Source organism: Gobio gobio, assembly GCF_949357685.1.
Source record: "Gobio gobio genome assembly, chromosome: 11".
Classification (NCBI taxonomy): domain Eukaryota; kingdom Metazoa; phylum Chordata; class Actinopteri; order Cypriniformes; family Gobionidae; genus Gobio; species Gobio gobio.
This window is the reverse complement of record NC_137104.1, coordinates 55,422,457-55,448,304: the sequence shown is the minus strand read 5'-3', so window position 1 is coordinate 55,448,304 and position 25,848 is coordinate 55,422,457. Positions and strand designations below refer to the sequence as shown.

Sequence of the window (25,848 nt, the reverse complement as noted above, 5' to 3'; positions counted from 1 at the left end):
TGGTTTATGAATAAATTATGTTTGATTGACAGGTGTGTGAGCATCAGATCCACAGTGAGACGTTTATGAATTCATATTTACATCTTTATTAGTCACAGGCGGTGGCAGAAACAGAATGATGTCAGAGTGTTTAAATGCGGTACAAATCCACAAAAAACCAGAAGAGATCCCTAAAAATATCAAAGTCACAATCCCTGAGGTCATTTCTCAAAACATCTGCATATCATTCACGATTAAAATTGGTCAAATAACTGATTATGCGAGCATTATGATGTCTAAAACAAAATGATGCTGTAAAAACTAAATCGATTTGTTCTGTGATCTACTGGCCAATCAGTTTGAAGTATAAAGGTGTAAAAAAAATCAATATGTAACATGTCTAAATCATAAGACAACATATTTTCATCCAGTCAGAGTTTGTGCAAAGGTTCAGGCACATGCGTGTCATCATTGCTGTAATCGTCCAATCAGGGGTCAGTGACCTCGTGTGTGCGTACTGTGAGGTCTCAGTTGATTGGCTCGTAGCCCGAGGATCGTGCCATCCTCTTGCGGACACAAACAAAGACTCCGCCCACAATGATGATGGCCAGAGGAGTGCCAAGTCCAACGGCGATGATGATGATGATTAACGCGGAGAAGGAGTCGGCCGGAGGATCGCCCATGCCCATTAACACAGTCCTGAGGAGACAGAGGTCAGAGGTCACACTAACACTGTTTAATATGAGGCTGTGACGTTCAGAGTCTGTTTGACGTTCAGACACTGATCTGTTTGTTTGACAGCTGACTCAACCAATCATGTGAGTTTGGGGGCGGGGCTATCTGTTTGACTGACAGGGGGCGTGTTCTTTAAACTGAACACATTTACTAAAATTAATGTAGTAAAAATATGAGCTTTATAGTTGATCACAGCTGCAAAACTACAGTCTGAGATCACTCACACGATAAGATCATCAATAAAAGAACTATTTCAATATTTCATTTGTAGTATTTTTATATCATCAAATATTTCAAAATATTCAAAAACATTTTTAATATTTCCCAAGTATGAGTAAAAAACCCCCAGAACCAATAGAAAAATTACAATTAATAAAATAATTTAATATGTAGTATTTTTTATATTTTCAATACAAATATTCGAAAGCAAACTTGAAATATTGTTTTATAATTTACTAACAGATATTAATCAGCAAATATGGGGAGAAAAGTTTATTATAAACCAAAATAAATAACAATAGAAAATTATAATTATATTAATTGTAAATTCATTATTATATAGTATTTTATGTATTATGTATTCAAATATTTTAAAATTGTGTATATTTTAAATCTTTTTTTATTCCTAAAAGATACAAATCGACTCGTATGAGAAAAAAGTATATGATGAAACAATAGAAAATTATAATTAATAATTTAATTTAATATTTATTTAACACATAGTATTTTTAATATTTTCAATTCAAATATTCAAAAGCAATTAAAAGTATTTTAATCAAAGACAATTACAATCAATAAAATAATTTAATATGTAGTATTTTTTCATATTCTCAATTAAAATATTTAAAAGCAAACCTGAAATATTGTTTTAATATTTTATCATTTATACTAATCAGCAAGTATGGGGAGCATGGTTTTATTATAAACCAAATGAAAATAACAATAGAAAATTACATACATACAATTATATTATAATAGTATTTACAATTTAAATATTATTATTTATTTTATATGATTATATTATATACTATATATTATTATAATTCATATTATTTTATATTTTTTAATATTTTATTATTAAGTATGAGTAAAAAAGTAAATGTAGAATCAATTGAAAATTACGCTTAATAAAATTGTTTTATATTTATTTAATACTTTTAAAAAAACAATTAAAAATATTAGTATAACCAAAGACAAATGCAATCAATAAAATATCAATTTAATATTTCTTTAGCATGTTATTATTTCCTAACAGAAAGGTGAATGATTAAAAGCAGCACATTTACCCCCGGTTTCACAGACACTGCTTAAGCTAATCCTAGACTAAAATGCATGTTTGAGCTGTTTTAACTGAAAGAATCTTGCACTGACAAATCTTAAAATATGTCAGTGGCATTGTTTTGTCTCAAGATGCACACCAGCAATGTTTTTTTCTTGGGCACGTTTATAAAAGTTACTTAAATGTCCTAATTGAACTAAGGCCTAATCCTGGCTTAGTCTAAGCCCTGTCTGTGAAACCGGGCCTTAATGTGTCAGTCCTGTGAATGTGAGCTCTCACCAGCTGATGTATCTGGTGTCGCTGTAAAAGGCCGGGTCTTGATCGACCCCGAAGCTGATGTTGAGGCCGGTGATCTGAGGATGCTCCCTGAAGAAGGCCCTGACCAGAGTGGACGCAGGGCTGCGGCTCACGGGCACCAGAGGAGAGTGTCTGCAGGGCGTGGCATCCTCGAAGACGGGCGAGGGCTTCCGGTACGCCACAGGCTTCCACTGGGAGAAGCCCCACACACCACTGGAGTTCAGCGGAGACGAGACCCACTCGGACACCTGAGACACACACACACACACACCACTGGAGTTCAGCGGAGACGAGACCCACTCGGACACCTGAGACACACACACACACACACACACACCACTGGAGTTCAGCGGAGACGAGACCCACTCGGACACCTGAGACACACACACACACACACACACACCACTGGAGTTCAGCGGAGACGAGACCCACTCGGACACCTGAGACACACACACACACACACACACACCACTGGAGTTCAGCGGAGACGAGACCCACTCGGACACCTGAGACACACACACACACACACACACACACCACTGGAGTTCAGCGGAGAAGAGACCCACTCGGACACCTGAGACACACACACACACACACACACACACACCACTGGAGTTCAGCGGAGAAGAGACCCACTCGGACACCTGAGACACACACACACACACACACACACACCACTGGAGTTCAGCGGAGAAGAGACCCACTCGGACACCTGAGACACACACACACACACACCACTGGAGTTCAGCGGAGAAGAGACCCACTCGGACACCTGAGACACACACACACACACACACACACACCACTGGAGTTCAGCGGAGAAGAGACCCACTCGGACACCTGAGACACACACACACACACACCACTGGAGTTCAGCGGAGAAGAGACCCACTCGGACACCTGAGACACACACACACACACACACACACACCACTGGAGTTCAGCGGAGAAGAGACCCACTCGGACACCTGAGACACACACACACACACACCACTGGAGTTCAGCGGAGAAGAGACCCACTCGGACACCTGAGACACACACACACACACACACACACACCACTGGAGTTCAGCGGAGAAGAGACCCACTCGGACACCTGAGACACACACACACACACACCACTGGAGTTCAGCGGAGAAGAGACCCACTCGGACACCTGAGACACACACACACACACACACCACTGGAGTTCAGCGGAGAAGAGACCCACTCGGACACCTGAGACACACACACACACACACACACACACACACCACTGGAGTTCAGCGGAGAAGAGACCCACTCGGACACCTGAGACACACACACACACACACCACTGGAGTTCAGCGGAGACGAGACCCACTCGGACACCTGAGACACACACACACACACACACACCACTGGAGTTCAGCGGAGACGAGACCCACTCGGACACCTGAGACACACACACACACACACACACCACTGGAGTTCAGCGGAGACGAGACCCACTCGGACACCTGAGACACACACACACACACACACACACCACTGGAGTTCAGCGGAGAAGAGACCCACTCGGACACCTGAGACACACACACACACCACTGGAGTTCAGCGGAGACGAGACCCACTCGGACACCTGAGACACACACACACACACACACACACCACTGGAGTTCAGCGGAGAAGAGACCCACTCGGACACCTGAGACACACACACACACACCACTGGAGTTCAGCGGAGACGAGACCCACTCGGACACCTGAGACACACACACACACACACCACTGGAGTTCAGCGGAGAAGAGACCCACTCGGACACCTGAGACACACACACACACACCACTGGAGTTCAGCGGAGACGAGACCCACTCGGACACCTGAGACACACACACACACACACCACTGGAGTTCAGCGGAGAAGAGACCCACTCGGACACCTGAGACACACACACACACCACTGGAGTTCAGCGGAGACGAGACCCACTCGGACACCTGAGACACACACACACACACACACACACCACTGGAGTTCAGCGGAGAAGAGACCCACTCGGACACCTGAGACACACACACACACCACTGGAGTTCAGCGGAGACGAGACCCACTCGGACACCTGAGACACACACACACACACACACACACCACTGGAGTTCAGCGGAGAAGAGACCCACTCGGACACCTGAGACACACACACACACACCACTGGAGTTCAGCGGAGACGAGACCCACTCGGACACCTGAGACACACACACACACACACCACTGGAGTTCAGCGGAGAAGAGACCCACTCGGACACCTGAGACACACACACACACACACACCACTGGAGTTCAGCGGAGAAGAGACCCACTCAAACACCTGAGACACACACACACACACACACACACACACCACTGGAGTTCAGCGGAGACGAGACCCACTCGGACACCTGAGACACACACACACACACCACTGGAGTTCAGCGGAGAAGAGACCCACTCAAACACCTGAGACACACACACACACACACACCACTGGAGTTCAGCGGCGACGAGACCCACTCGGACACCTGAGACACACACACACACACACACCACTGGAGTTCAGCGGAGAAGAGACCCACTCAAACACCTGAGACACACACACACACACACACACACACACACACACACACACACCACTGGAGTTCAGCGGAGAAGAGACCCACTCGGACACCTGAGACACACACACACACACACACACACACACCACTGGAGTTCAGCGGAGAAGAGACCCACTCGGACACCTGAGACACACACACACACACACCACTGGAGTTCAGCGGAGACGAGACCCACTCGGACACCTGAGACACACACACACACACACCACTGGAGTTCAGCGGAGAAGAGACCCACTCGGACACCTGAGACACACACACACACACACACACACACACCACTGGAGTTCAGCGGAGACGAGACCCACTCGGACACCTGAGACACACACACACACACACCACTGGAGTTCAGTGGAGACGAGACCCACTCGGACACCTGAGACACACACACACACACACCACTGGAGTTCAGCGGAGACGAGACCCACTCGGACACCTGAGACACACACACACACACACACCACTGGAGTTCAGCGGAGAAGAGACCCACTCGGACACCTGAGACACACACACACACACACACACACCACTGGAGTTCAGCGGAGAAGAGACCCACTCGGACACCTGAGACACACACACACACACACCACTGGAGTTCAGTGGAGACGAGACCCACTCGGACACCTGAGACACACACACACACACACACACACCACTGGAGTTCAGCGGAGACGAGACCCACTCGGACACCTGAGACACACACACACACACACACACACACACACACACACACACACACACACACCACTGGAGTTCAGCGGAGACGAGACCCACTCGGACACCTGAGACACACACACACACACACACCACTGGAGTTCAGCGGAGAAGAGACCCACTCAAACACCTGAGACACACACACACACACCACTGGAGTTCAGCGGAGAAGAGACCCACTCAAACACCTGAGACACACACACACACACCACTGGAGTTCAGCGGAGAAGAGACCCACTCAAACACCTGAGACACACACACACACACCACTGGAGTTCAGTGGAGACGAGACCCACTCGGACACCTGAGACACACACACACACACACACACCACTGGAGTTCAGCGGCGACGAGACCCACTCAAACACCTGAGACACACACACACCACTGGAGTTCAGCGGAGACGAGACCCACTCGGACACCTGAGACACACACACACACACACCACTGGAGTTCAGCGGAGACGAGACCCACTCGGACACCTGAGACACACACACACACACACCACTGGAGTTCAGCGGAGACGAGACCCACTCAAACACCTGAGACACACACACACACACACACACCACTGGAGTTCAGCGGAGAAGAGACCCACTCGGACACCTGAGACACACACACACACACACACACACACCACTGGAGTTCAGCGGCGACGAGACCCACTCGGACACCTGAGACACACACACACACACACACACACCACTGAAGTTCAGTGGAGACGAGACCCACTCGGACACCTGAGACACACACACACACACACACACACACCACTGGAGTTCAGCGGAGACGAGACCCACTCAAACACCTGAGACACACACACACACACACACACACACACACACCACTGGAGTTCAGCGGAGAAGAGACCCACTCGGACACCTGAGACACACACACACACACACACACACACACACACACCACTGGAGTTAAGCGGAGAAGAGACCCACTCGGACACCTGAGACACACACACACACACACACACACACACACACACCACTGGAGTTCAGCGGAGAAGAGACCCACTCGGACACCTGAGACACACACACACACACACACACACCACTGGAGTTCAGTGGAGACGAGACCCACTCGGACACCTGAGACACACACACACACACACACACACACCACTGGAGTTCAGCGGAGAAGAGACCCACTCGGACACCTGAGACACACACACACACACACACACACACCACTGGAGTTCAGCGGCGACGAGACCCACTCGGACACCTGAGACACACACACACACACACACCACTGGAGTTCAGCGGAGACGAGACCCACTCGGACACCTGAGACACACACACACACACACACCACTGGAGTTCAGCGGAGAAGAGACCCACTCGGACACCTGAGACACACACACACACACACACACCACTGGAGTTCAGTGGAGACGAGACCCACTCGGACACCTGAGACACACACACACACACACACACACACCACTGGAGTTCAGTGGAGACGAGACCCACTCGGACACCTGAGACACACACACACACACACACACACACACACCACTGGAGTTCAGTGGAGACGAGACCCACTCAAACACCTGAGACACACACACACACACACCACTGGAGTTCAGCGGAGACGAGACCCACTCAAACACCTGAGACACACACACACACACACACACACCACTGGAGTTCAGTGGAGACGAGACCCACTCAAACACCTGAGACACACACACACACACACACACACACACCACTGGAGTTCAGTGGAGACGAGACCCACTCAAACACCTGAGACACACACACACACACCACTGGAGTTCAGCGGAGAAGAGACCCACTCGGACACCTGAGACACACACACACACACACCACTGGAGTTCAGCGGAGACGAGACCCACTCGGACACCTGAGACACACACACACACACACACACCACTGGAGTTCAGCGGAGAAGAGACCCACTCGGACACCTGAGACACACACACACACACACACACACACACACACACACACACCACTGGAGTTCAGCGGAGAAGAGACCCACTCAAACACCTGAGACACACACACACACACACCACTGGAGTTCAGCGGAGACGAGACCCACTCGGACACCTGAGACACACACACACACACCACTGGAGTTCAGCGGAGACGAGACCCACTCGGACACCTGAGACACACACACACACACACACCACTGGAGTTCAGCGGAGACGAGACCCAGTCGGACACCTGAGACACACACACACACACACACCACTGGAGTTCAGCGGAGAAGAGACCCACTCGGACACCTGAGACACACACACACACACACACCACTGGAGTTCAGCGGAGAAGAGACCCACTCGGACACCTGAGACACACACACACACACACCACTGGAGTTCAGCGGAGAAGAGACCCACTCGGACACCTGAGACACACACACACACACACACACCACTGGAGTTCAGCGGAGAAGAGACCCACTCGGACACCTGAGACACACACACACACACACCACTGGAGTTCAGCGGAGACGAGACCCACTCAAACACCTGAGACACACACACACACACACCACTGGAGTTCAGCGGAGAAGAGACCCACTCAAACACCTGAGACACACACACACACACACACACACACCACTGGAGTTCAGCGGAGACGAGACCCACTCGGACACCTGAGACACACACACACACACACACACCACTGGAGTTCAGCGGAGAAGAGACCCACTCGGACACCTGAGACACACACACACACACACCACTGGAGTTCAGCGGAGAAGAGACCCACTCGGACACCTGAGACACACACACACACACACACACACACACACACACACACACCACTGGAGTTCAGCGGAGAAGAGACCCACTCAAACACCTGAGACACACACACACACACACACACACACACACACACACACACACACACACCACTGGAGTTCAGCGGAGAAGAGACCCACTCGGACACCTGAGACACACACACACACACACACACACACACACCACTGGAGTTCAGCGGAGAAGAGACCCACTCAAACACCTGAGACACACACACACACACACACACACACACACACACACACCACTGGAGTTCAGCGGAGAAGAGACCCACTCAAACACCTGAGACACACACACACACACACACACACACACACACACACACCACTGGAGTTCAGCGGAGAAGAGACCCACTCGGACACCTGAGACACACACACACACACACACACACACCACTGGAGTTCAGCGGAGAAGAGACCCACTCAAACACCTGAGACACACACACACACACACACACACACACACACACACACCACTGGAGTTCAGCGGAGAAGAGACCCACTCAAACACCTGAGACACACACACACACACACACACACACACACACACACACACACACACACACACACACACACACACACACACCACTGGAGTTCAGCGGAGAAGAGACCCACTCAAACACCTGAGACACATGGCAAACACCACCAAATCACAGAATTATACATCATCTATGGGTGCACATCATTGTCTTAAAGGTGCAGTGTGTAATATTTATGAGGATCTATTGACAGAAATGCATTATACACTCACCTAAAGGATTATTAGGAACACCTGTTCAATTTCTCATTAATGCAAATATCTAATCAACCAATCACATGGCAGTTGCTTCAATGCATTTAGGGGTGTGGTCCTGGCTAACATTCGGGTAAATCTTGGCTAGTTTGGAGTTAGTGAAATGAAGATTGCACCTTTCTTTAATCAGAATAAGTGACATCTCTTCTCTGATGATGAGGGCGGGGCCACCTGTCACTCACATGAGATCCTCCAATAGCAAACCACAACCATCCAATCAATTCCCAACAGACAAAATCAAGCCCCGCCCTACATTTGTTCTTGTTTGTGAAGCGATTCACTCAGAAAAACGGCACAATAGAGAAGAAAAGACTAGTTTAACTTCCGTTTCATGAGCCTGACATATGAAATAATAGAACGACTGTCTGCAGTGTGTTATCCTCAGTCATTTAAAGGTGCGGTGTGTAATATTTATGAGGACCTATTGACAGAAATGCAATATAAATACATAACTATGTTTTCAGACCTTACATAATGAGCCGTTATGTGTTTATGACCTTAGAATGAGCCGTTTCTATCTACACACACCGCGGGTACAGTGAAGCCGCCATTTTGTGCCGCCATGTTACTACGGTAGCCCTAAACCAGGGGTGTCCAAACTTTTTTTAAAGGGGGCCGGATTCGATGTTGTGGACATACCCGGGGGCCGGTCCCTTTTCTATTATATATATATATATATATATATATAGATATATAACAATATCTGTAAAACTTTCATCAACCAAAAAGTTTTAATGGGTGAAATTTTAATATTATTACGGAGTTAGAGCTCTATTCTTATTTACATTTAATAATTGCTCTATTTAGATCACCACAGGTAAAACCACACTACAAAACATGCTTTTCTGACTTGGTATTTCTGTCTTTTTTCCAGTCCAAATATCAAAAAGTTCTTAAATCAAGATGCTTTTACTAAGGAAAATTACATATTTTTTCTTGATTCCTGGGGGGAAAAATAAAAATGAATTGAGTTTTTGCTTGAAACAAACTAAATTATCTGCCAATGGATTAGAAAAATAATCTTCCAAAATCTTCCTTAAAGATTCCAAACAGAAACATTATTTTTCTTACCCCATTGGCAGATATATTTGCTTGTTTTAAACAAAAACTCACTTCAATTAAATTTTATTTTCCAGAAAACAAGAAAAAATATATAATGTCATTTAACTTCTCGTAACATCTTGATTTAAGAATTTTTAGATATATTTAAACTAGAAACAGGACAAAAATACTAAATGACAGCATTTTTTGCAGTGCACACAAGGCAAAAAGTAATACATACATATATATACATATATATATATATATATAGAATGGTATTTAGTCTGTAGACATATAAATACAAAAGCACAAAACTACAAGTTTATGACAAAAAAATAGTCTGCAATTTGGCCTTTATTACTCATTTAATACATGTCTGCATTACAAATTAAATAGATATTAACCTACATTTCTGACAAATTACCACAGTTACAGGTGTTACCACAGTAAATCCATGATACATTCGAAATGCAAATTGTTGTTTGAAAATGATTTTGAATCGGCTCAGCTGATTTGCACGTTAGTGTTGTTGATTAAGTCAGCGCTGTTTAACTGGATTTAAATTAAATCAAATCACAGAGAGATTCAGTCCCGGAGACCTCAGTGCTGAACTCGAACACTTCTCACGGGCTTCGGAAGGCTGTTTAGTGGTCATGTGATCGAGACACTCAACAGGTAAACACATTTGTTCAGAGTCAGAGCTCGCGAGTTGCGCAGAGCACAAGCAGTAGCGCTGTTTCGTTCCGCTTTGGGCGCTGTTTCCCTGGCCTAAAGTCTAGTACTGCCACCTTGCGGCGACATCGTGAAACTGCATGATTTGTAAATGATCCGTGGCGGGCCACATATAATACACTTTAATAGACGCGCTGCGGGCCGTTTGAAATTCATCCCTGGGCCGCATTTGGCCCGCGGGCCGGACTTTGGACACCCCTGCCCTAAATGGACAAACTTCTCTACAGAGCGCTAGCTACTCTCTCCTCTCTCAGACGACATCTTTGTCCTGTGTGGGCCACCGTAGCTTCTCTATGTTCTCCGAAAGGGAGGGTGAGCGGATACAATTCACAACCTCACCACTAGATGCCACTAAACTTACACACTGCACCTTTAAAAATCTTGAATCAGAATAACTTCATCTCTTCTCTGATGATGAGGGCGGGGCCACCTGTCACTCACATGAGATCCTCCAATAGCAAACCACAACCATCCAATCAATTCCCCACAGACAAAATCAAGCCCCGCCCTACATTTGTTCTTGTTTGTGAAGCGATTCACTCAGAAAAACGGCACAATAGAGAAGAAAAGACTAGTTTAACTTCCGTTTCATGAGCTTGACATATGAAATAACAGATTTTTATAAAATGGAAACAGTTTATCGAACCAAAAACAAATAAGTTTGCATGTGTTTTGTATCATATTTGATGCTGCAGGCGTTTATGGCCCATATAGTCTGATATAGTGAGAATATGGAGAAAAAACAGCTCAACTTATATGAAATTATGATGCTTGTAATGTAAATCAATCAATCATCTTTATACTTACATAAAATGCATATAAATATCAATATCTGCCAATAATATATCTTAGTAAGATGATATTTAAATGCTTAGTTTTATGATCTGTAGTTTATGTAATGATGATTGACAGATGAACTAATAAACCTGACGATCATATTTGATACTCAGGAAGATGATAATCAAGCAAAGCTGCTTCAGTCCAGATGAAATATCACTAACAATATCAGTTATACTTGATCAACCCGGTCAGATTTGACCGCAGAACGTTGAACGCTTGGACGATTACATTAAAAGACTTTCACTGGATAACAGAGTCTGAGCTATCAGTCCTGCCTCATGTGATACAGTGTGGTTTAATACTTTGAGAAGATGTTTGTACTATAGATATACATAATAAAGGCTAGATGTCTCGTCCGCTCTGCTGGCCAATGGAGATCGACGTCCGCACCTGGCGGCCATCTTGTCACACTCAGCTCGCTCACTCATTGTGTTTTAATGGTGCATGTACTTTTTAAATAACCATAACTTGCTCAATTTTCTACCGATTTTCAAACTGTTTGGTTTGTTATAAACGTCAGAGATGTAGTTATGACACTGCATACTTATGAATAATTATTTGTTCAAGCATCCAGAATTATAGCCACGTTAATAACGTTTGTAAGAAACCAAACCATTTGTAAATCCGTCCAGATTTCAGCGAGATGAGAGTATTTGTGTTCAGATCACTCGCCTTACATCAGGTACAAGATGGCCGCCAGAAAGCTGGCCTGTGACAAGATGGCCGCCAGAAAGCTGGCCTGTGACAAGATGGCCGCCATTGATGATGTTAGAGACTCCGCCATAAGACATCTAGCCTTTATTATGTCTATCTATGGTTTGTACCTTGAAGATAGATGGCGTGTATTCATCATCTATGGAGCTGCGGACATCAACTCTTCCCTGGAATCCCGAGTCGCCGACCGACTGAAACTCCATGACGAATCTGGAGCAGTTCCCTCTGGGCGTGACTCCGTCCAGCCAGATGTTCAGCTGAGAGGAGTTTGCGTTATGGAGGAGACTCGGCCACGGCTGATCTCGACCCGCCGACTCGAACACTGAGAACTGATGAGAATACACACATCACTCATCTCTACATTCATCCTGTGCGTCAGGCGTGTAAAGTGTTGAGGGAAACACATTACAAGTGACTTGAGTTACGTAATAATACTTTTTTCAAGTAACCAGTAAAGTAACGCATTACTTTTCAAATTTACAACAAAATATCTGAGTTACTTTTTCACATTAGTTTGACTGACAGCTCTCCTGCCCCCATGTGGAGAAAAATAAGTGCAGAGACATGTGTGTGTGTGTGTGTGTGTGTGTGTGTGTGTGAACATGATGGTTATTGTAGTTCTAGACTAAATGTGAGCATTTATTTCTCTCACTCGCACAATAAAGATTCTGTTCTCCTCAAAATGAATAAAATCAGTCAAATGCAAAATCAGAATACTATGCAAACCTCCAATAATTAAATGTTAAATAAAACAACTATTTTTATGCATAATCTACCTTTATATTTAATTTACCAATGTCTTGCTGCTGACCTTTGATGATGAAAATGACTAGATTTTTAGTTGTTATTGGTAAATCTTTCTTCTCCTGCGTCCTCTTCTCCATTATCCAGAGCTGCGCCCTCTAGTGTTCATGAGGGAATCTGCATCTTTACCTCAGCCTGAGCTTATTATTATTTACATTTTGGTATGAAGAGGTCTTTTACAAAAATATAACTTTTTTGTTATAAAAAACAAAACAAAAAAACAAGCCCAGCCCAGGTGAGAAAAATTAACGCAAAAGTAACGTACCACATTACTTTTCTTAAAAAGTAACTCAATTAGTTACTTTTTAAGGGAGTAACGCAATATTGTAATGCATTACTTTTCAAAGTAACTTTCCCCAACACTGGTGGTGTGTTTGCAGCAGTTCTGCTCACTTTCAGACAGAGGGAGCCGTTGAGGAAACTCTCCGTCTTCGCTTCGCCGCACAGCGTGATCATGTGATCCGTCTGGTTAGCGGTGGCGTTCTGATCCGACCAGATGAAGTTCTGGAGCTCGTAGGGAGGGTAGAAACTGGACTCTGCCGTCTGCTGTGGGTCGGCGGTGTTGTTGACGTCATCGTACTCCCACAACTGAGAGAAACACACATCAGTGTTCAATTCTTACCTTCATTTCTCATTAGCGGTTCAATCTCGTGGCTCTCAAACTCTTAACGTATTTCCAAGAAGCAGCATTCTACCCTAAAAATGAGCGCTCAGACCAAAGCGTAAGTCGTAGAGACTTGAAACTTTGAGGGATGGTAGTACCCACCCTGTCTACAACGACACCAAATATCGGCCCAATCGGCCTGATGGTGGCGCTACAGTGCTCAAAATTACGTAATGGCGCATAACTCCTAAACCGTTTGTCGGCTCAAATGTCGAAATTTTCTGGTATTTTAGGTTTTTTGAAAAGCTCAACTCATCGATAGTTCGTCTATTTGTCAATAGTCCACAAAAAAAGTTGAAATTTCGATTCACGCTCGTGACGCCAAGACTTCCGAGGTGGGCGTGGCCATTTTTACTAAAACGGTTTCCGCTCTTGAACAGGATGAGATAATTTCTCCAAACTTGGTACGACTATGTTGAGCTCGGTCTGTGGTCAGATGAAAAAGGACGCGGCGACTGGCCACTTGGTGGCGCTATAAAATGAAAAACAACACGAAAATGGCTATAACTTCTTCACCGTTAGTCCGATTGTCTTGAAACGGACTGGTGTCCGTTAGTCCGTTAGCATGCGATGTCTTTGTCCAAGGGTCCGCGATCGTATATGAGGATGTTTGCATATCTCGAAAAACACAGCCAATGAAGACGAGTTTAACACAGGCCGATAGGAACGAAACAACTACATAACTAGAGGCCTGTTATGCTGTGTTCACACCAAACGCGAATAGAGTCAAATCGCATCTAGTTGGACGCTTGAACATTTTGAATCCATTCCCACAGTGAACTGGATGTGTGTATAAATTGAGCATTTGAAGTGAAATAGATGCGCGTTCAAGCGCTCCAGGAGAAATATGTCATAAAACACCTCTGCCTCTTTTCATTTTCATTAAAAATATATATTAAACATTAATAGCCACACAAATGTGGTCCAGGCAACGCCTTATCTTCACTGCATGTGTATTTAAATATCCTAAAATTTTAAGTTATGAAACTTCTCTTTGCCCTCAGTCAAAACGATTTGGCAGACAACAAATGACGATTCATGAGAGAAATCGGCCGAAATCGCTTCAAATGCGTGAATGCGCAAAAAGCACAAAATAAAATCACTTGCGCAAACTGGACGCGTGAATGAGGCGGAATCGCGTCTATCGCGCCACAGGACCTCCAGACGCGCGCCAACACGCCTTTCCATTGACTTAACATTGAAATCACTCGCTCCTGACGCTCTATTCGCGTTTGGTGTGAACGCAGCACTATATGATATGAATGTTGTTGGTGTGTGCGAAAAATCGTGTGGTATACAACCCTTTGCGCACATGAATAACATGAAGGCGCCCCCTGGTGGCCGATTTCATTCGAATTCACCATCACGTTTTTCATGTGCGCAAAGGGTTGCATACCACACGATTTTTCAATGTCAATAGCTATCAAAAAATTATAAAATTACAATATTCACGTCCGCGACAGGACTTCAGATCTCTTGAGGTGGGCGTGGCCACTTTTACTAAAATGGCTTTCACTCTTGAACGGAATGAGGTAATTTCATCAAACTTAGTACAACTATGTATGAGCTCGGTCTGTGGTCACATGAAAAAGGACGTGGTGACTGGCCACTTGGTGGCGCTATAACAACACGAAAATGGCTATAGCTATGCAACGGTCAGTCCGATTGACTTGAAAACTGGCGTGCGGTGTCTTTGTGGGCGTGGTTTTGGAGCTAGCCACTCTGAAAACTGCCTACCCGACCTTTAGATTAGCCGGATAATCCAGACTCACCCTGGTGAACACGAGGGCAGAGCTGTACTGGACGCTGCTCTCCGGCGCCACCCTCAGGCTGCCCGGGGAACTGCTGTTGATGAACAGAGGCCAGTCCACCTTCACTTCAGACTCTGTGCTGTTAGTGTGGACCAGCAGCAGCGCTGGAGCGCCATGATTACACAGCAGGAAGTGAAGCGTGTCGTTGAGTCCCAGTCCTCGCGCATGGACCAGGGCGACCCCAGGAGGAAGTGATGCGGGAGGTTTCAGACCCGGGTTCAGCTCCAGAGACACCTGAGGTCACCAGAGGTCACATTAGGATGATCACACACACCCTTTATATCATAACTGTAGAGATGATAGATTCATTTTAGAGTACGTGTTGGATATTGTTGCTGTACATTCATCAGATCTAAACATTTTGTTGACTTGTAGCAAGTGTTTTTACTCTATATGCTAATATTTTCCTGCAAAATTGCGTTTATAAATGTACAGTTGTCATAGTTACACAGTTACAATATAATTGTACAACTAAAATCATGACAAATGTAAAATAAATACACATGAAATCCACATATTTCAGCTCTGATCTAGTTAAATAATGTTTACCACTTGTCAATTAAACTTCAAATGAATGATTTTCATAATTATTAATAATTTACATCAATATAGTAAATGTAGAATTATATTCACATCACACTAAATCACTTGTACAGCTAACCTTGAATCAGATTAACATGCTTTTAATTTAAAATGATAAAAACCCATTCCAACAGCAGGTTATGGGTCTTCTGTATGAAATAGCACACATAAATCATAACTCATTTATATAATACACTGATTCATGTAACTTGAAAAACTATCTACGGTAGTTCTGATACAACCTTTCAAAGAGGAGCTTGATAACCACCTTTGTAAGAGATGAGCCTAAATATACAGGAATAAATGAATAATTATTCATAAAATGGACACTATATCAGCTATAATAAACATCACGACCAAAGACTGGATTTAAAAACCGAATTATGTATGTGTGTGCAGCTTTTAGAGGATGTTTGCTGCACCGGTGTGAAGTTTGTTTAATTGTTTAGTTTAATCTGAGTGATTTATTCTTACCTTCCGTCGGAATTTATCTCCAAACCCACGCGCAGAAGCAAACAGCGCAGAACAGATGACAATCACTTTAAACGTCGACATGTTTTAAACTCTGAGTCTGAACACAAAAGCGGAATGAAGAACTGACATTTCTGCTGCTGTTGTTGTAATGATTTCAGGTCAGTCATGTGACCCGCTCGGCTGACCTGAGATCAGTGCGCTGCGCCGCGTGACGTCATGACGTAACGTTACTCATCGCCGTGAAGCTGAAGCAGCTCATTCATATTCTGCCGTCAATCTGTGCTCGCGGTTCCCTCTGTAGTGTTAGTTGTAGTTGTAGGACAGTGGCAATAGGTCTTCTGTACTCTATACTAGCGTCGGTTTGCGTTAACACACAACACCAACAACTTCCCTGAATCAAACCCAGTGAATGAAGCTATAATCGGAGAAGCCGCTGCTAACATCATGCCATCACGCTTTAATCGGTGAGTTTGTTTTAAATACAGCCCAAAGCCCGGTTGTAGGTTTGTCTATTATGTTGTCAGTAGGTTTTATATCTGTTTAGACATGTCAAACACAAATTAGTTCACCAACAAAACTTTCACGCAACTCTCGAAAGTACTACGCCATGCGCAATGCAGTCTGGGTAATGTAGTTTTATTTTAATGCAAGAGCTTTATTGAACAGTTAACAAAAAATAATCGGACAGGTGCAATATCGACAATTTCGTAGCCAGAACACGGACAAGCATTATAAAACAAGACAAATAAATAAATAATAGGAAATAAAAGAACATCATAAACTAAACAAATAAATAGCCTACAGAAAAAATGGGAGCTAGGGGGTTTTCTCTTCTGCCATTTTAAGTTTAAGGCATTTTTCTATTCCATGAATTCATATTTGGGATACACTCAGGAGCACAGACAAACACAAATCACCTGAGGAAGTTTAAGTAACCGAGGTTCATTAAGTAGAAAACTAGAAAGCATAATTTTGTCTATCAGCTTTTTTACACTGTCATAATCTAATAACTGCACATAATGTAATAAGCATTACATTATAATTATATGTTCATAATGTAATAATTTTCTCAGATTGTAATAAAATCTTCAGCTCATAATGTAATAACAATTTTAACATTATGAGAAAATTATTACACTAAACTCATTATTGCATTTTCATTATTGTAATCGCTATTAGAATATAAAAATATTAGTATTCCCTTACAGTACATTTAAAAAAAAATCTAAATCCAGTCTTAAACTACCTGTGAAATGCAATATTTAAATATTCATGGTATTATTATAATTATTATATGTTTATTTAAGATAAAGCATTGGTATTCCTTTACAGTACATTTAAAAAATCCAGATAAATAAATAAAATCAGAACTTTTGCACCTTTAAACTACTACTACTACTACTAGTTAGGGTTAGTAGTATCAATAATCTGGTGGGTTTTGTAGGCAGGTTAAGACTGGATTTAGATTTTGAAAATGTACTGTAAAGGAATACCAATGCTTTGTTTATTATTATTAATAATAACAATTGCATGAATATTTAAATCTGTTGCATTTCACAGGTAGTTTAAGACTGGATTCAGATTTTTTAAAATGTACTATAATATAATACATTTGTTTGTAATAAAATAAAATGTAAATAAAAATATGTAAAAAATAAAATGTAATACAATAAAAAAAAGCTTTTATTACGTTTTGAGAAATATTACATTATGAACATTTTATTACAATAATAATGTAATACTTCTTACATTATGAGTTGCTCCATGGGGAAAGAAGGACAATACTAAATAAATATGTTTTAATAGCCCTTTTTAAGGCAAAACACTGTTTTTTAATGCATTGTTTTTTGGTTAATTTTAAGATTTTGGTCTATTTTGCTTCCATAACTTGACATTTTAACATTGTGTTAACATTCTTTCAGAGAAGAAGAAACAAAACATCCAAAATACAAATTTAAGTGCTTATTTTAACGTTTGCGCCTGTAGATTTCAATTACAATTCATATCTTTAAAGAGTTGTTTCTCCACTTCCGCAGCACGTACATACACCAAAACTTACAGTCCGGTTCTTATCCATATTCTGAACGTTTCTAGTGTGGGGATTGCTCATATATCATTCACACTGATTTGTGTAACATTTTATTCATAAAAACATGGTGAAAATGTATTTTTCTCTGTCTGGTGACAGTATTTTCAGATTTTACTCTAACACGTCAATAAAAACAAACCAGAATTTTGAACCAATGTTCAGATTTCGATTCTGGTAATGATAATTCACAAGATAATGCCTCATTTGCTATATTTAAGTAAATATGCAATGTTTAAACAACACTTAAGCACAATAATGTGCAATTCTTAACACAATCAATTGGGTGAAGTTTTTAAACTGACGAATAGATGACATTTTGTTGACTTGTAGTAAGTCTTGGACGTATGTTTTTGCTCTACAGGCTAATATTTTCCTGCAAAATTGTGTTTATGAATCTAGTTGTCATAGTTACACAGAGTTACAATATAATTGTATAACTTAAATCATGACAAATAAAAAAAATCATGCTTTAAATCCATATATTTCAGCTCTGATCTAGTTAAAATATGTTTACCACTTGTCAAATACACTTTAAATGATTGATTTGCATAATTAATAATAATGTACATGAATGTACATCAATGTAGAATTATATTCACGTTACACTAAATCACTTTTAAAGCTAATATTGAATCAGATTAATATGATTTTAATTAATTAAAAAACAGGGTCTCGAATGTCTTCTGTATGAAACAGAACACATAAATCATAACTCATTTATATAATACACTGGTGTATGTCACTTATTATACTGAAAAACTATCTAGACATGCTGAAAACTGAACTTTTTCTCTTCACCTCAGGGCCAAACCGCTGATTTTGCTGCCATGCATCGTTTATTGTGCGAGTGAGTATTTGATCTGTGCAGTGTTTTATTGTCAGTATTATTTACTGAGTAAACATGCTAATATTCCCTCTTCATGTCCTCAGGTTGTGCTCCTCTGTCCCAGACGTGTCTCCGCTGTTCTCTGACCTGTGATGGAGAACCTGAGCTGAAGAAGCACCAGAGCGTTCATGTTCTAGTGGAGCAGCGCTCAGACACGGTTCATGATCAGATACACACCGTCTCCAGTTTGTGTGATGGAGGAAGCTGTTCAGTGCCAGGATGTTTCCAGAGGGACACTCGGTACTCGTTGAAAATATATGCCCATGATGAGCCGGTGCCTAAAGTACTGATCGACAGAACAGATGTGCAGCCGGGTAAGGTCAACCATCATCTAACCAATGCTTAAAGGGTTAGTTCACCCAAAAATGTAAATTGTGTCATTAATGACTGAGCCTCATGTGGTTGGACACCCGTCAGACCTCCGTTCATCTTCAGACACAAATGAAGATATTTTAGTGTAAATCTGATGCTCTGAAAGGCCTCCATTGGCTCAACTTTACACTCTCAAGACCCTTAAAAGACACTAAAGACTAAAGTTACAAAGTCCATCTCACTACAGTGGCTCTAAAATAACTTTATGAAGCGGCTACGAGAATAGTTTTTGTGCGCAAAAAACCCCTAAATAACGACTTACATAGTGATGACGATTTCAAAACACGGCCTCATGAAGCTTCGAAGCGTTATGAATCAGTGAGTCGAATCATGATTCGGATCGCGTGTCAAACTGCTGAAATTTGGCGATCCAAACCGCTGAATCGACTCACTGATTCATAACGCTCTGAACCGCTGAATCGACTCACTGATTCATAACGCTCTGAACTGCTGAATCGACTCACTGATTCATAACGCTATGAACCGCTGAATCGACTCACTGATTCATAACGCTCCAAACCGCTGAATCGACTCACTGATTCATAACGCTCTGAACCGCTGAATCGACTCACTGATTCATAACGCTCTGAACCGCTGAATCGACTCACTGATTCATAACTTTTCGAAGCTTCATGATGCCGTGTTTTGAAATCGTCATCACTATATAAGTCGTTATTTAGGGTTTTTTTTGCGCACAAAAACTATTCTCGTCTTCATAAAGTTATTGTAGAACCGCTGTAGTGAGATGGACTTTGTAACTTTAGTCTTTAGTGTCTTTTAAGGGTCTTGAGAGTGTAAAGTTGAGCCAATGGAGGCCTTTCAGAGCATCAGATTTACACTAAAATATCTTCATTTGTGTCTGAAGATGAACGGAGGTCTGACGGGTGTCCAACCACATGAGGCTCAGTCATTAATGACAGAATTTTCATTTTTGGGTGAACTAACCCTTTAATGTTCATCCTCTCCTCCTGTACTGTAACACATCATCCCCTCAAAGCCATAAAATTGTTATGATTTTTTTCCTCGCGAAAGCTTGCATATCATTTAATTTTGATAGTTTTTTTTTTTTATTGACCATTTTTATCACTAATTTAATAACTATGTAAGCACATTCTTCACATTTGTTCAACTTAAATACCAAATACACTCATGTACATTCACTCTATGACACTCATAATCACCATAAAGGCAGTTTATCTGTGTAAAATGGTCAAAGAAAAGCTGTTATAAAACTTTTTAAAAGGCAGTTTTCATAACAATTATCAAGGCCAAACACAACAGAAGCAAACAAGAAGCAGCATCAGACCAACTGCAAACATGAGTGAAGACATTTGGAGACCATTTTAAGCAAAAACCCATAAATACATTGAGTTATATAGAGCCAATTTCATGTTTTGTTTAATTATATCGCCATCAAGTGGCACAGTCACACTACTTTTTGTGTGTGTCCTCAGAGTGCGCACATACATAAGTGTGTCAAATTTGGTGAAAATATCTCATTTCGTTTAGGAGTTATAGACATTTGTATTTATGAGCACATGAAAAATGACCCACACCAGACGTTGCATTTTTTTGCCACTTACTATCAAAATTTTGACATTTGGCCATTGGCTTTTAGTCTAACTGCTATGATTCAGATTATCCTACGGTGGTTTCGTCTCGATTGGACTAACGGTTTCAAAGATATTCGCAAAAGTTGTTTAAACGCTAAATCACAACGTTGCACAAACCATAATGCGAAACCTAGCATGTTTGGTGTTGTTGGACTCGGCAAGGATTCAAGAATTAAAGGAGATGACTCCCATGAAAGTAAGTCAGACAAATCCAAAGTTAGAAGCACGTAAACATTTGGTTTTACCAAGACTCCTTCAGGGCATCGTGCTGATGATCCTTACCGAGATTTGTACCGATATGCTAATGCGTGCCGTTCATAAAATAAAGCATTTTACTACAAAATACAAAATGGCTGACACCCAAAATGGCCGATATGGTAAAATTGGATAGTATTTGAGTCGGCATGCCGGTGTCATGAGAACTTGTGTCCTTCTGTGAAATAGTGTCCGCTTAGGACCCGATGTGGTAATGCCTGATCAAAATGGGAGCAATAACATGCCTAACATATTGTAAATTATTTCAATTGATAAACTAAGTAATGATACAATACAAAATCATAACAGTGTTTTTTATCCATTATAGGTACATTACTAATATACAGAACAGGTGCAACAAATAAGTACAACAGGATTTTTTAAAAATTGTATAAACATTAAAGCGGGGCTTTTAAAATGTAGGGTAAGTGCAACCGTGGTGTATAAACTAAGCTAATCGTGTAGCTGTATGCTATGCTAGACCGTATGCTAACTAAAAAAACATTAAGAAGGAGATATACTTGATTTCACAACTTATAGCTTCGGTTATATACTAGTATATGAAACATGCTTTGCAAGACGTTAAAGACTATTTTAACACAATTTAAACGACAAATCAAAACGTGATTTTATAAGAATTGTTACCCGGCTCGGTAACACTTTATAATAACTACACGCTATGAAGCATTAGTTAAGCATTAGTAAATAGTTAATTCATCATTTATAAAGCATTAATAGGCAGTTTATAAATACTTCATTTAGAAATTTTAAATATATAATTTATGAAGTATGAAAATACAATTATTAAACACATTATAGAAATGCTTATAAATCAAGAATAACGCATTAATAGCTGTATTTATAAACTGCCTATTAATGTCTATTAATGCTTTATAAATGATGAATTTACTATTTACTAATGCTTGACTAATGCTTCATAGCGTGTAGTTATTATAAAGTGTCACCTGATGTGGAAGTTTGGTCTGGATATGATAAAGCGCTGTGGAGATAGAGCCTCGTTTCCAATTTGATGTGCTCTTCATCAAATTTGTCATTATCAAAATGCTTTTAATAACTTTTTGCCAGCATGGTCTGATAATCAGATTCGGTTTTCATGAAAATCTGACAAACCGTCTAGGAGGAGTTCGAAAAAGTCGTCTTTTTATCAGGAAAATTGGCACTAATGTTTGTCATAACTTTCCCGTAAGCGGTCCAATGGCCTGCCATAGACTCCCATAGTGGAAGAGATTCTGCTTAAAAGAAGAATAATAAGAAATCCAACGATAACAATGGTGTATTGTGCCCCTAATAAGCTCAAAAACCTCACATTGGGCGTCTCCGGCCACTCCGATGATCACTCAATTTAAAAAAATATATATTTCTAATTAATCTCGGGTCAACCTGAGGAGAGGATGAAGGTTTTCACCCTAAGAGTTCACCCAAAACTGATTTTTTTTGTTTGTTTACTCCTCCTCATTGTGTTCTGTTTTGTTTCTTGTGTTAAATATGAAGGTGAATGCATCATTTGAGTGAAGTATTCTTTGAGTTATATTAAAGTCATTCTAATAATCCGCTGAACTCTCTCAATGTTTCCACAGACTGTGCTCCAGAGGGCGTCTCAGACTCAGACAGGAGCAGTGAGTAAACATTACACCCTGTTGTGCATTTATCGTCTTAGCAACTAAGAATAACGAAGCGAGACGTTGCTTCGATTTAGACGTTTTAATGAAAGAAAAGAAAAACAAGAGTAATACAGCGTATGCTTGTTCAGCAAATCGTTTACAAGATGGCTCCTTGCCAATCTCCCGAACATCAACAAAACTACACGTGACTTTCACCATAGCTCAATGCATCTTGGGAAATGAAGTCCGTTTCAATGCAATTCACAAATCATTATAACACAGTGTGTTTTTAACTACATATGCATCTGACACATGAGCTGTTAATCTTAGTGTTGTATTAACTGTCAGTATTAATGTTAACTTATTAATTTTAACTTTTAACTATTCTTTTAAATAGTCATCTAACAATAAATTCTCAACAACCCCATCACTGATATCATTCAAATACGCTTTCTGAACTCGTAAAACTCAAGTTATTTCTTTATTTGTCGAATGAAAATGACTACATTTACATGCTTCCTCATAATGTGACTGATGAGATTTAAGCAGTGCTGTTATTAAAGTTTACTGTAGTAAACCGTGGTGTTTGCCGGCTCATGATGACAACGTTACAGATACCAAAGTGAACAAATCAAAGTACACAGTGCACAATAACTGTATGAGTTCATCTTTTGCATTGTGGCTTGTGAATAATGGGGCTAAAAAACTAATCAAATCATGTAAAGAGGTTTGCTCTTGCTTACTCCGAGTATTGGAAATAATCATGTAATGTTAATGTTGAATGTGCAGGAAGTCATGCATTGATGTTTGTTTTCCAGATCCAGGCGCTGCTGATACGAGCCGCTCTAACACACTCCTGATCCTGCTGACATTCTGCCTCTGGATCCTCTTCCACCTGAGGGACTGAGATCAGAAAACACACAAACTGTTCAGTTCAGAGGCTCAATCCTTCACAGGTCGAGCGAGCGCTGGTCAAAAACCTCTTTAAATATGTTCACGTTTGGGCATTTGTGTACATGATAAAGAGCATAAACTATATAAAATCTGCCAGATTTACGAACAGCTGCTCCAGCGCAAACCCTCTCGTGGCATTAAAAACTACAGTCAGGATTCACTAAAGACACGCAGTGATAAAATATATATATAGATCAGCTCTTTCTTATTGCATATTTATTTGTGGGAGTTTCTCTTTCAGACGCAGTATTTATGGGAGGAGATTATTTAAATCAATCACACAAGGTGATTTACTAACGCCAAGTTCACACTGCACGATTTTGACTCAATGACAGAAACTGCGACAAATGCTAGCCTGGTCTCACCAGACTCTCTTCATTTCATTTGTTCATTTGCTCCATTGACAAGCGTTCACTTCCTTGAAGGCGGGAACTCTGTTGAAGTTTAAAACTATTGGATCTGCCATAACCAATCGCTGACGTTTGGTCTTGACTAGGGCTGCCACTAACAACTATTTTTATATCGACTAATTTATCACAATTTGCAACAATTTTACTTAAAAACATTTAAAGTAACTTGCACCGTTGGCCTTCAGTAGTGTACTATAAAAAAGTATAAATGTAAACAAGCCCTTGACAAAACGTAAAACTAAAAGTGTAAAAAGGTACAAATTTGTAATCCAACATAACAAAAAAAGAGAATATCAGCAAATACTTTTATATAGAATAGTGTTGTCACGACACCAAAATTATGACTTCAAAAAACTGTAAAGGTAATTGAATCATGGGCGTCGGAAGCAAAATAAATGTGGGTGGGTCCTCAGAAATGTTTTACTGGAGTAGATGCCAATTACATTAAGTATAAATATACCGCTTTACTTGCTAAACGTATAGTTCGGAAAGACAAAATTACGGAAATCGCCGTATCATTGAGAGCGGCAGTAGTGTAGGGGTAAGATGCACCGCATCTAGTTTTGACACAAATCGACCCGCGGTTCGAGTCAATTTCAATACAAATTAAGAAAATATTAGAAAAGTGGAAATAAAGCGTCTAATATGTGTTTAATAATAAGTGTTTATCGATTAGGGGTAAACAGACATGTGCTGAATTAGAGACGATTAAAGTGAGTGGGTCCAATATCATTGATCATAAAAAGTGGGCGGGTCTTGTCCCGCACACACACAATG

General features: G+C 41.7%; 2 protein-coding genes across 2 annotated transcripts; one reads left to right on the top strand and one right to left on the bottom strand.

Annotated features, from left to right (window-relative positions):
- Positions 1 to 65: 65 nt before the first annotated feature.
- On the bottom strand, positions 66 to 17,155 carry glmp (glycosylated lysosomal membrane protein). The gene is made up of 6 exons (XM_079829571.1): positions 16,871 to 17,155; positions 15,776 to 16,048; positions 13,733 to 13,927; positions 12,646 to 12,864; positions 2,273 to 2,538; positions 66 to 678 (listed from the first exon to the last, which is right to left on the bottom strand). Exons 1-6 carry the CDS (start codon positions 16,949 to 16,951, stop codon positions 507 to 509), a joined length of 1,206 nt encoding a protein of 401 aa, XP_079685697.1. The 5' UTR covers positions 16,952 to 17,155; the 3' UTR covers positions 66 to 506.
- On the top strand, positions 17,104 to 25,674 carry LOC307134090 (uncharacterized protein). Its single transcript, XM_079829572.1, has 5 exons — positions 17,104 to 17,334; positions 19,763 to 19,806; positions 19,890 to 20,159; positions 23,684 to 23,722; positions 24,526 to 25,674. The coding sequence occupies exons 1-5, from the start codon at positions 17,315 to 17,317 to the stop codon at positions 24,612 to 24,614; spliced, it is 462 nt and encodes a 153-aa protein (XP_079685698.1). The 5' UTR covers positions 17,104 to 17,314; the 3' UTR covers positions 24,615 to 25,674.
- Positions 25,675 to 25,848: the final 174 nt, after the last annotated feature.

Bases quoted from the DNA above. Each gene is read 5' to 3' on its own strand.
- glmp (XM_079829571.1), bottom strand. From the start codon at position 16,951: ATGTCGACGTTTAAAGTGATTGTCATCTGTTCTGCGCTGTTTGCTTCT. The intron at 12,865-13,732 runs GTGAGCAGAACT...TATTCTCATCAG, and splicing joins ACGGCTCCCTCTGTCTGAAA to TTCTCAGTGTTCGAGTCGGC. The intron at 2,539-12,645 runs GTACAAACCATA...TGTGTGTCTCAG, and splicing joins ACACGCCATCTATCTTCAAG to GTGTCCGAGTGGGTCTCGTC.
- LOC307134090 (XM_079829572.1), top strand. From the start codon at position 17,315: ATGCCATCACGCTTTAATCG. The intron at 19,807-19,889 runs GTGAGTATTTGA...TCATGTCCTCAG, and splicing joins ATGCATCGTTTATTGTGCGA to GTTGTGCTCCTCTGTCCCAG. The intron at 23,723-24,525 runs GTGAGTAAACAT...TTTGTTTTCCAG, and splicing joins CTCAGACTCAGACAGGAGCA to ATCCAGGCGCTGCTGATACG.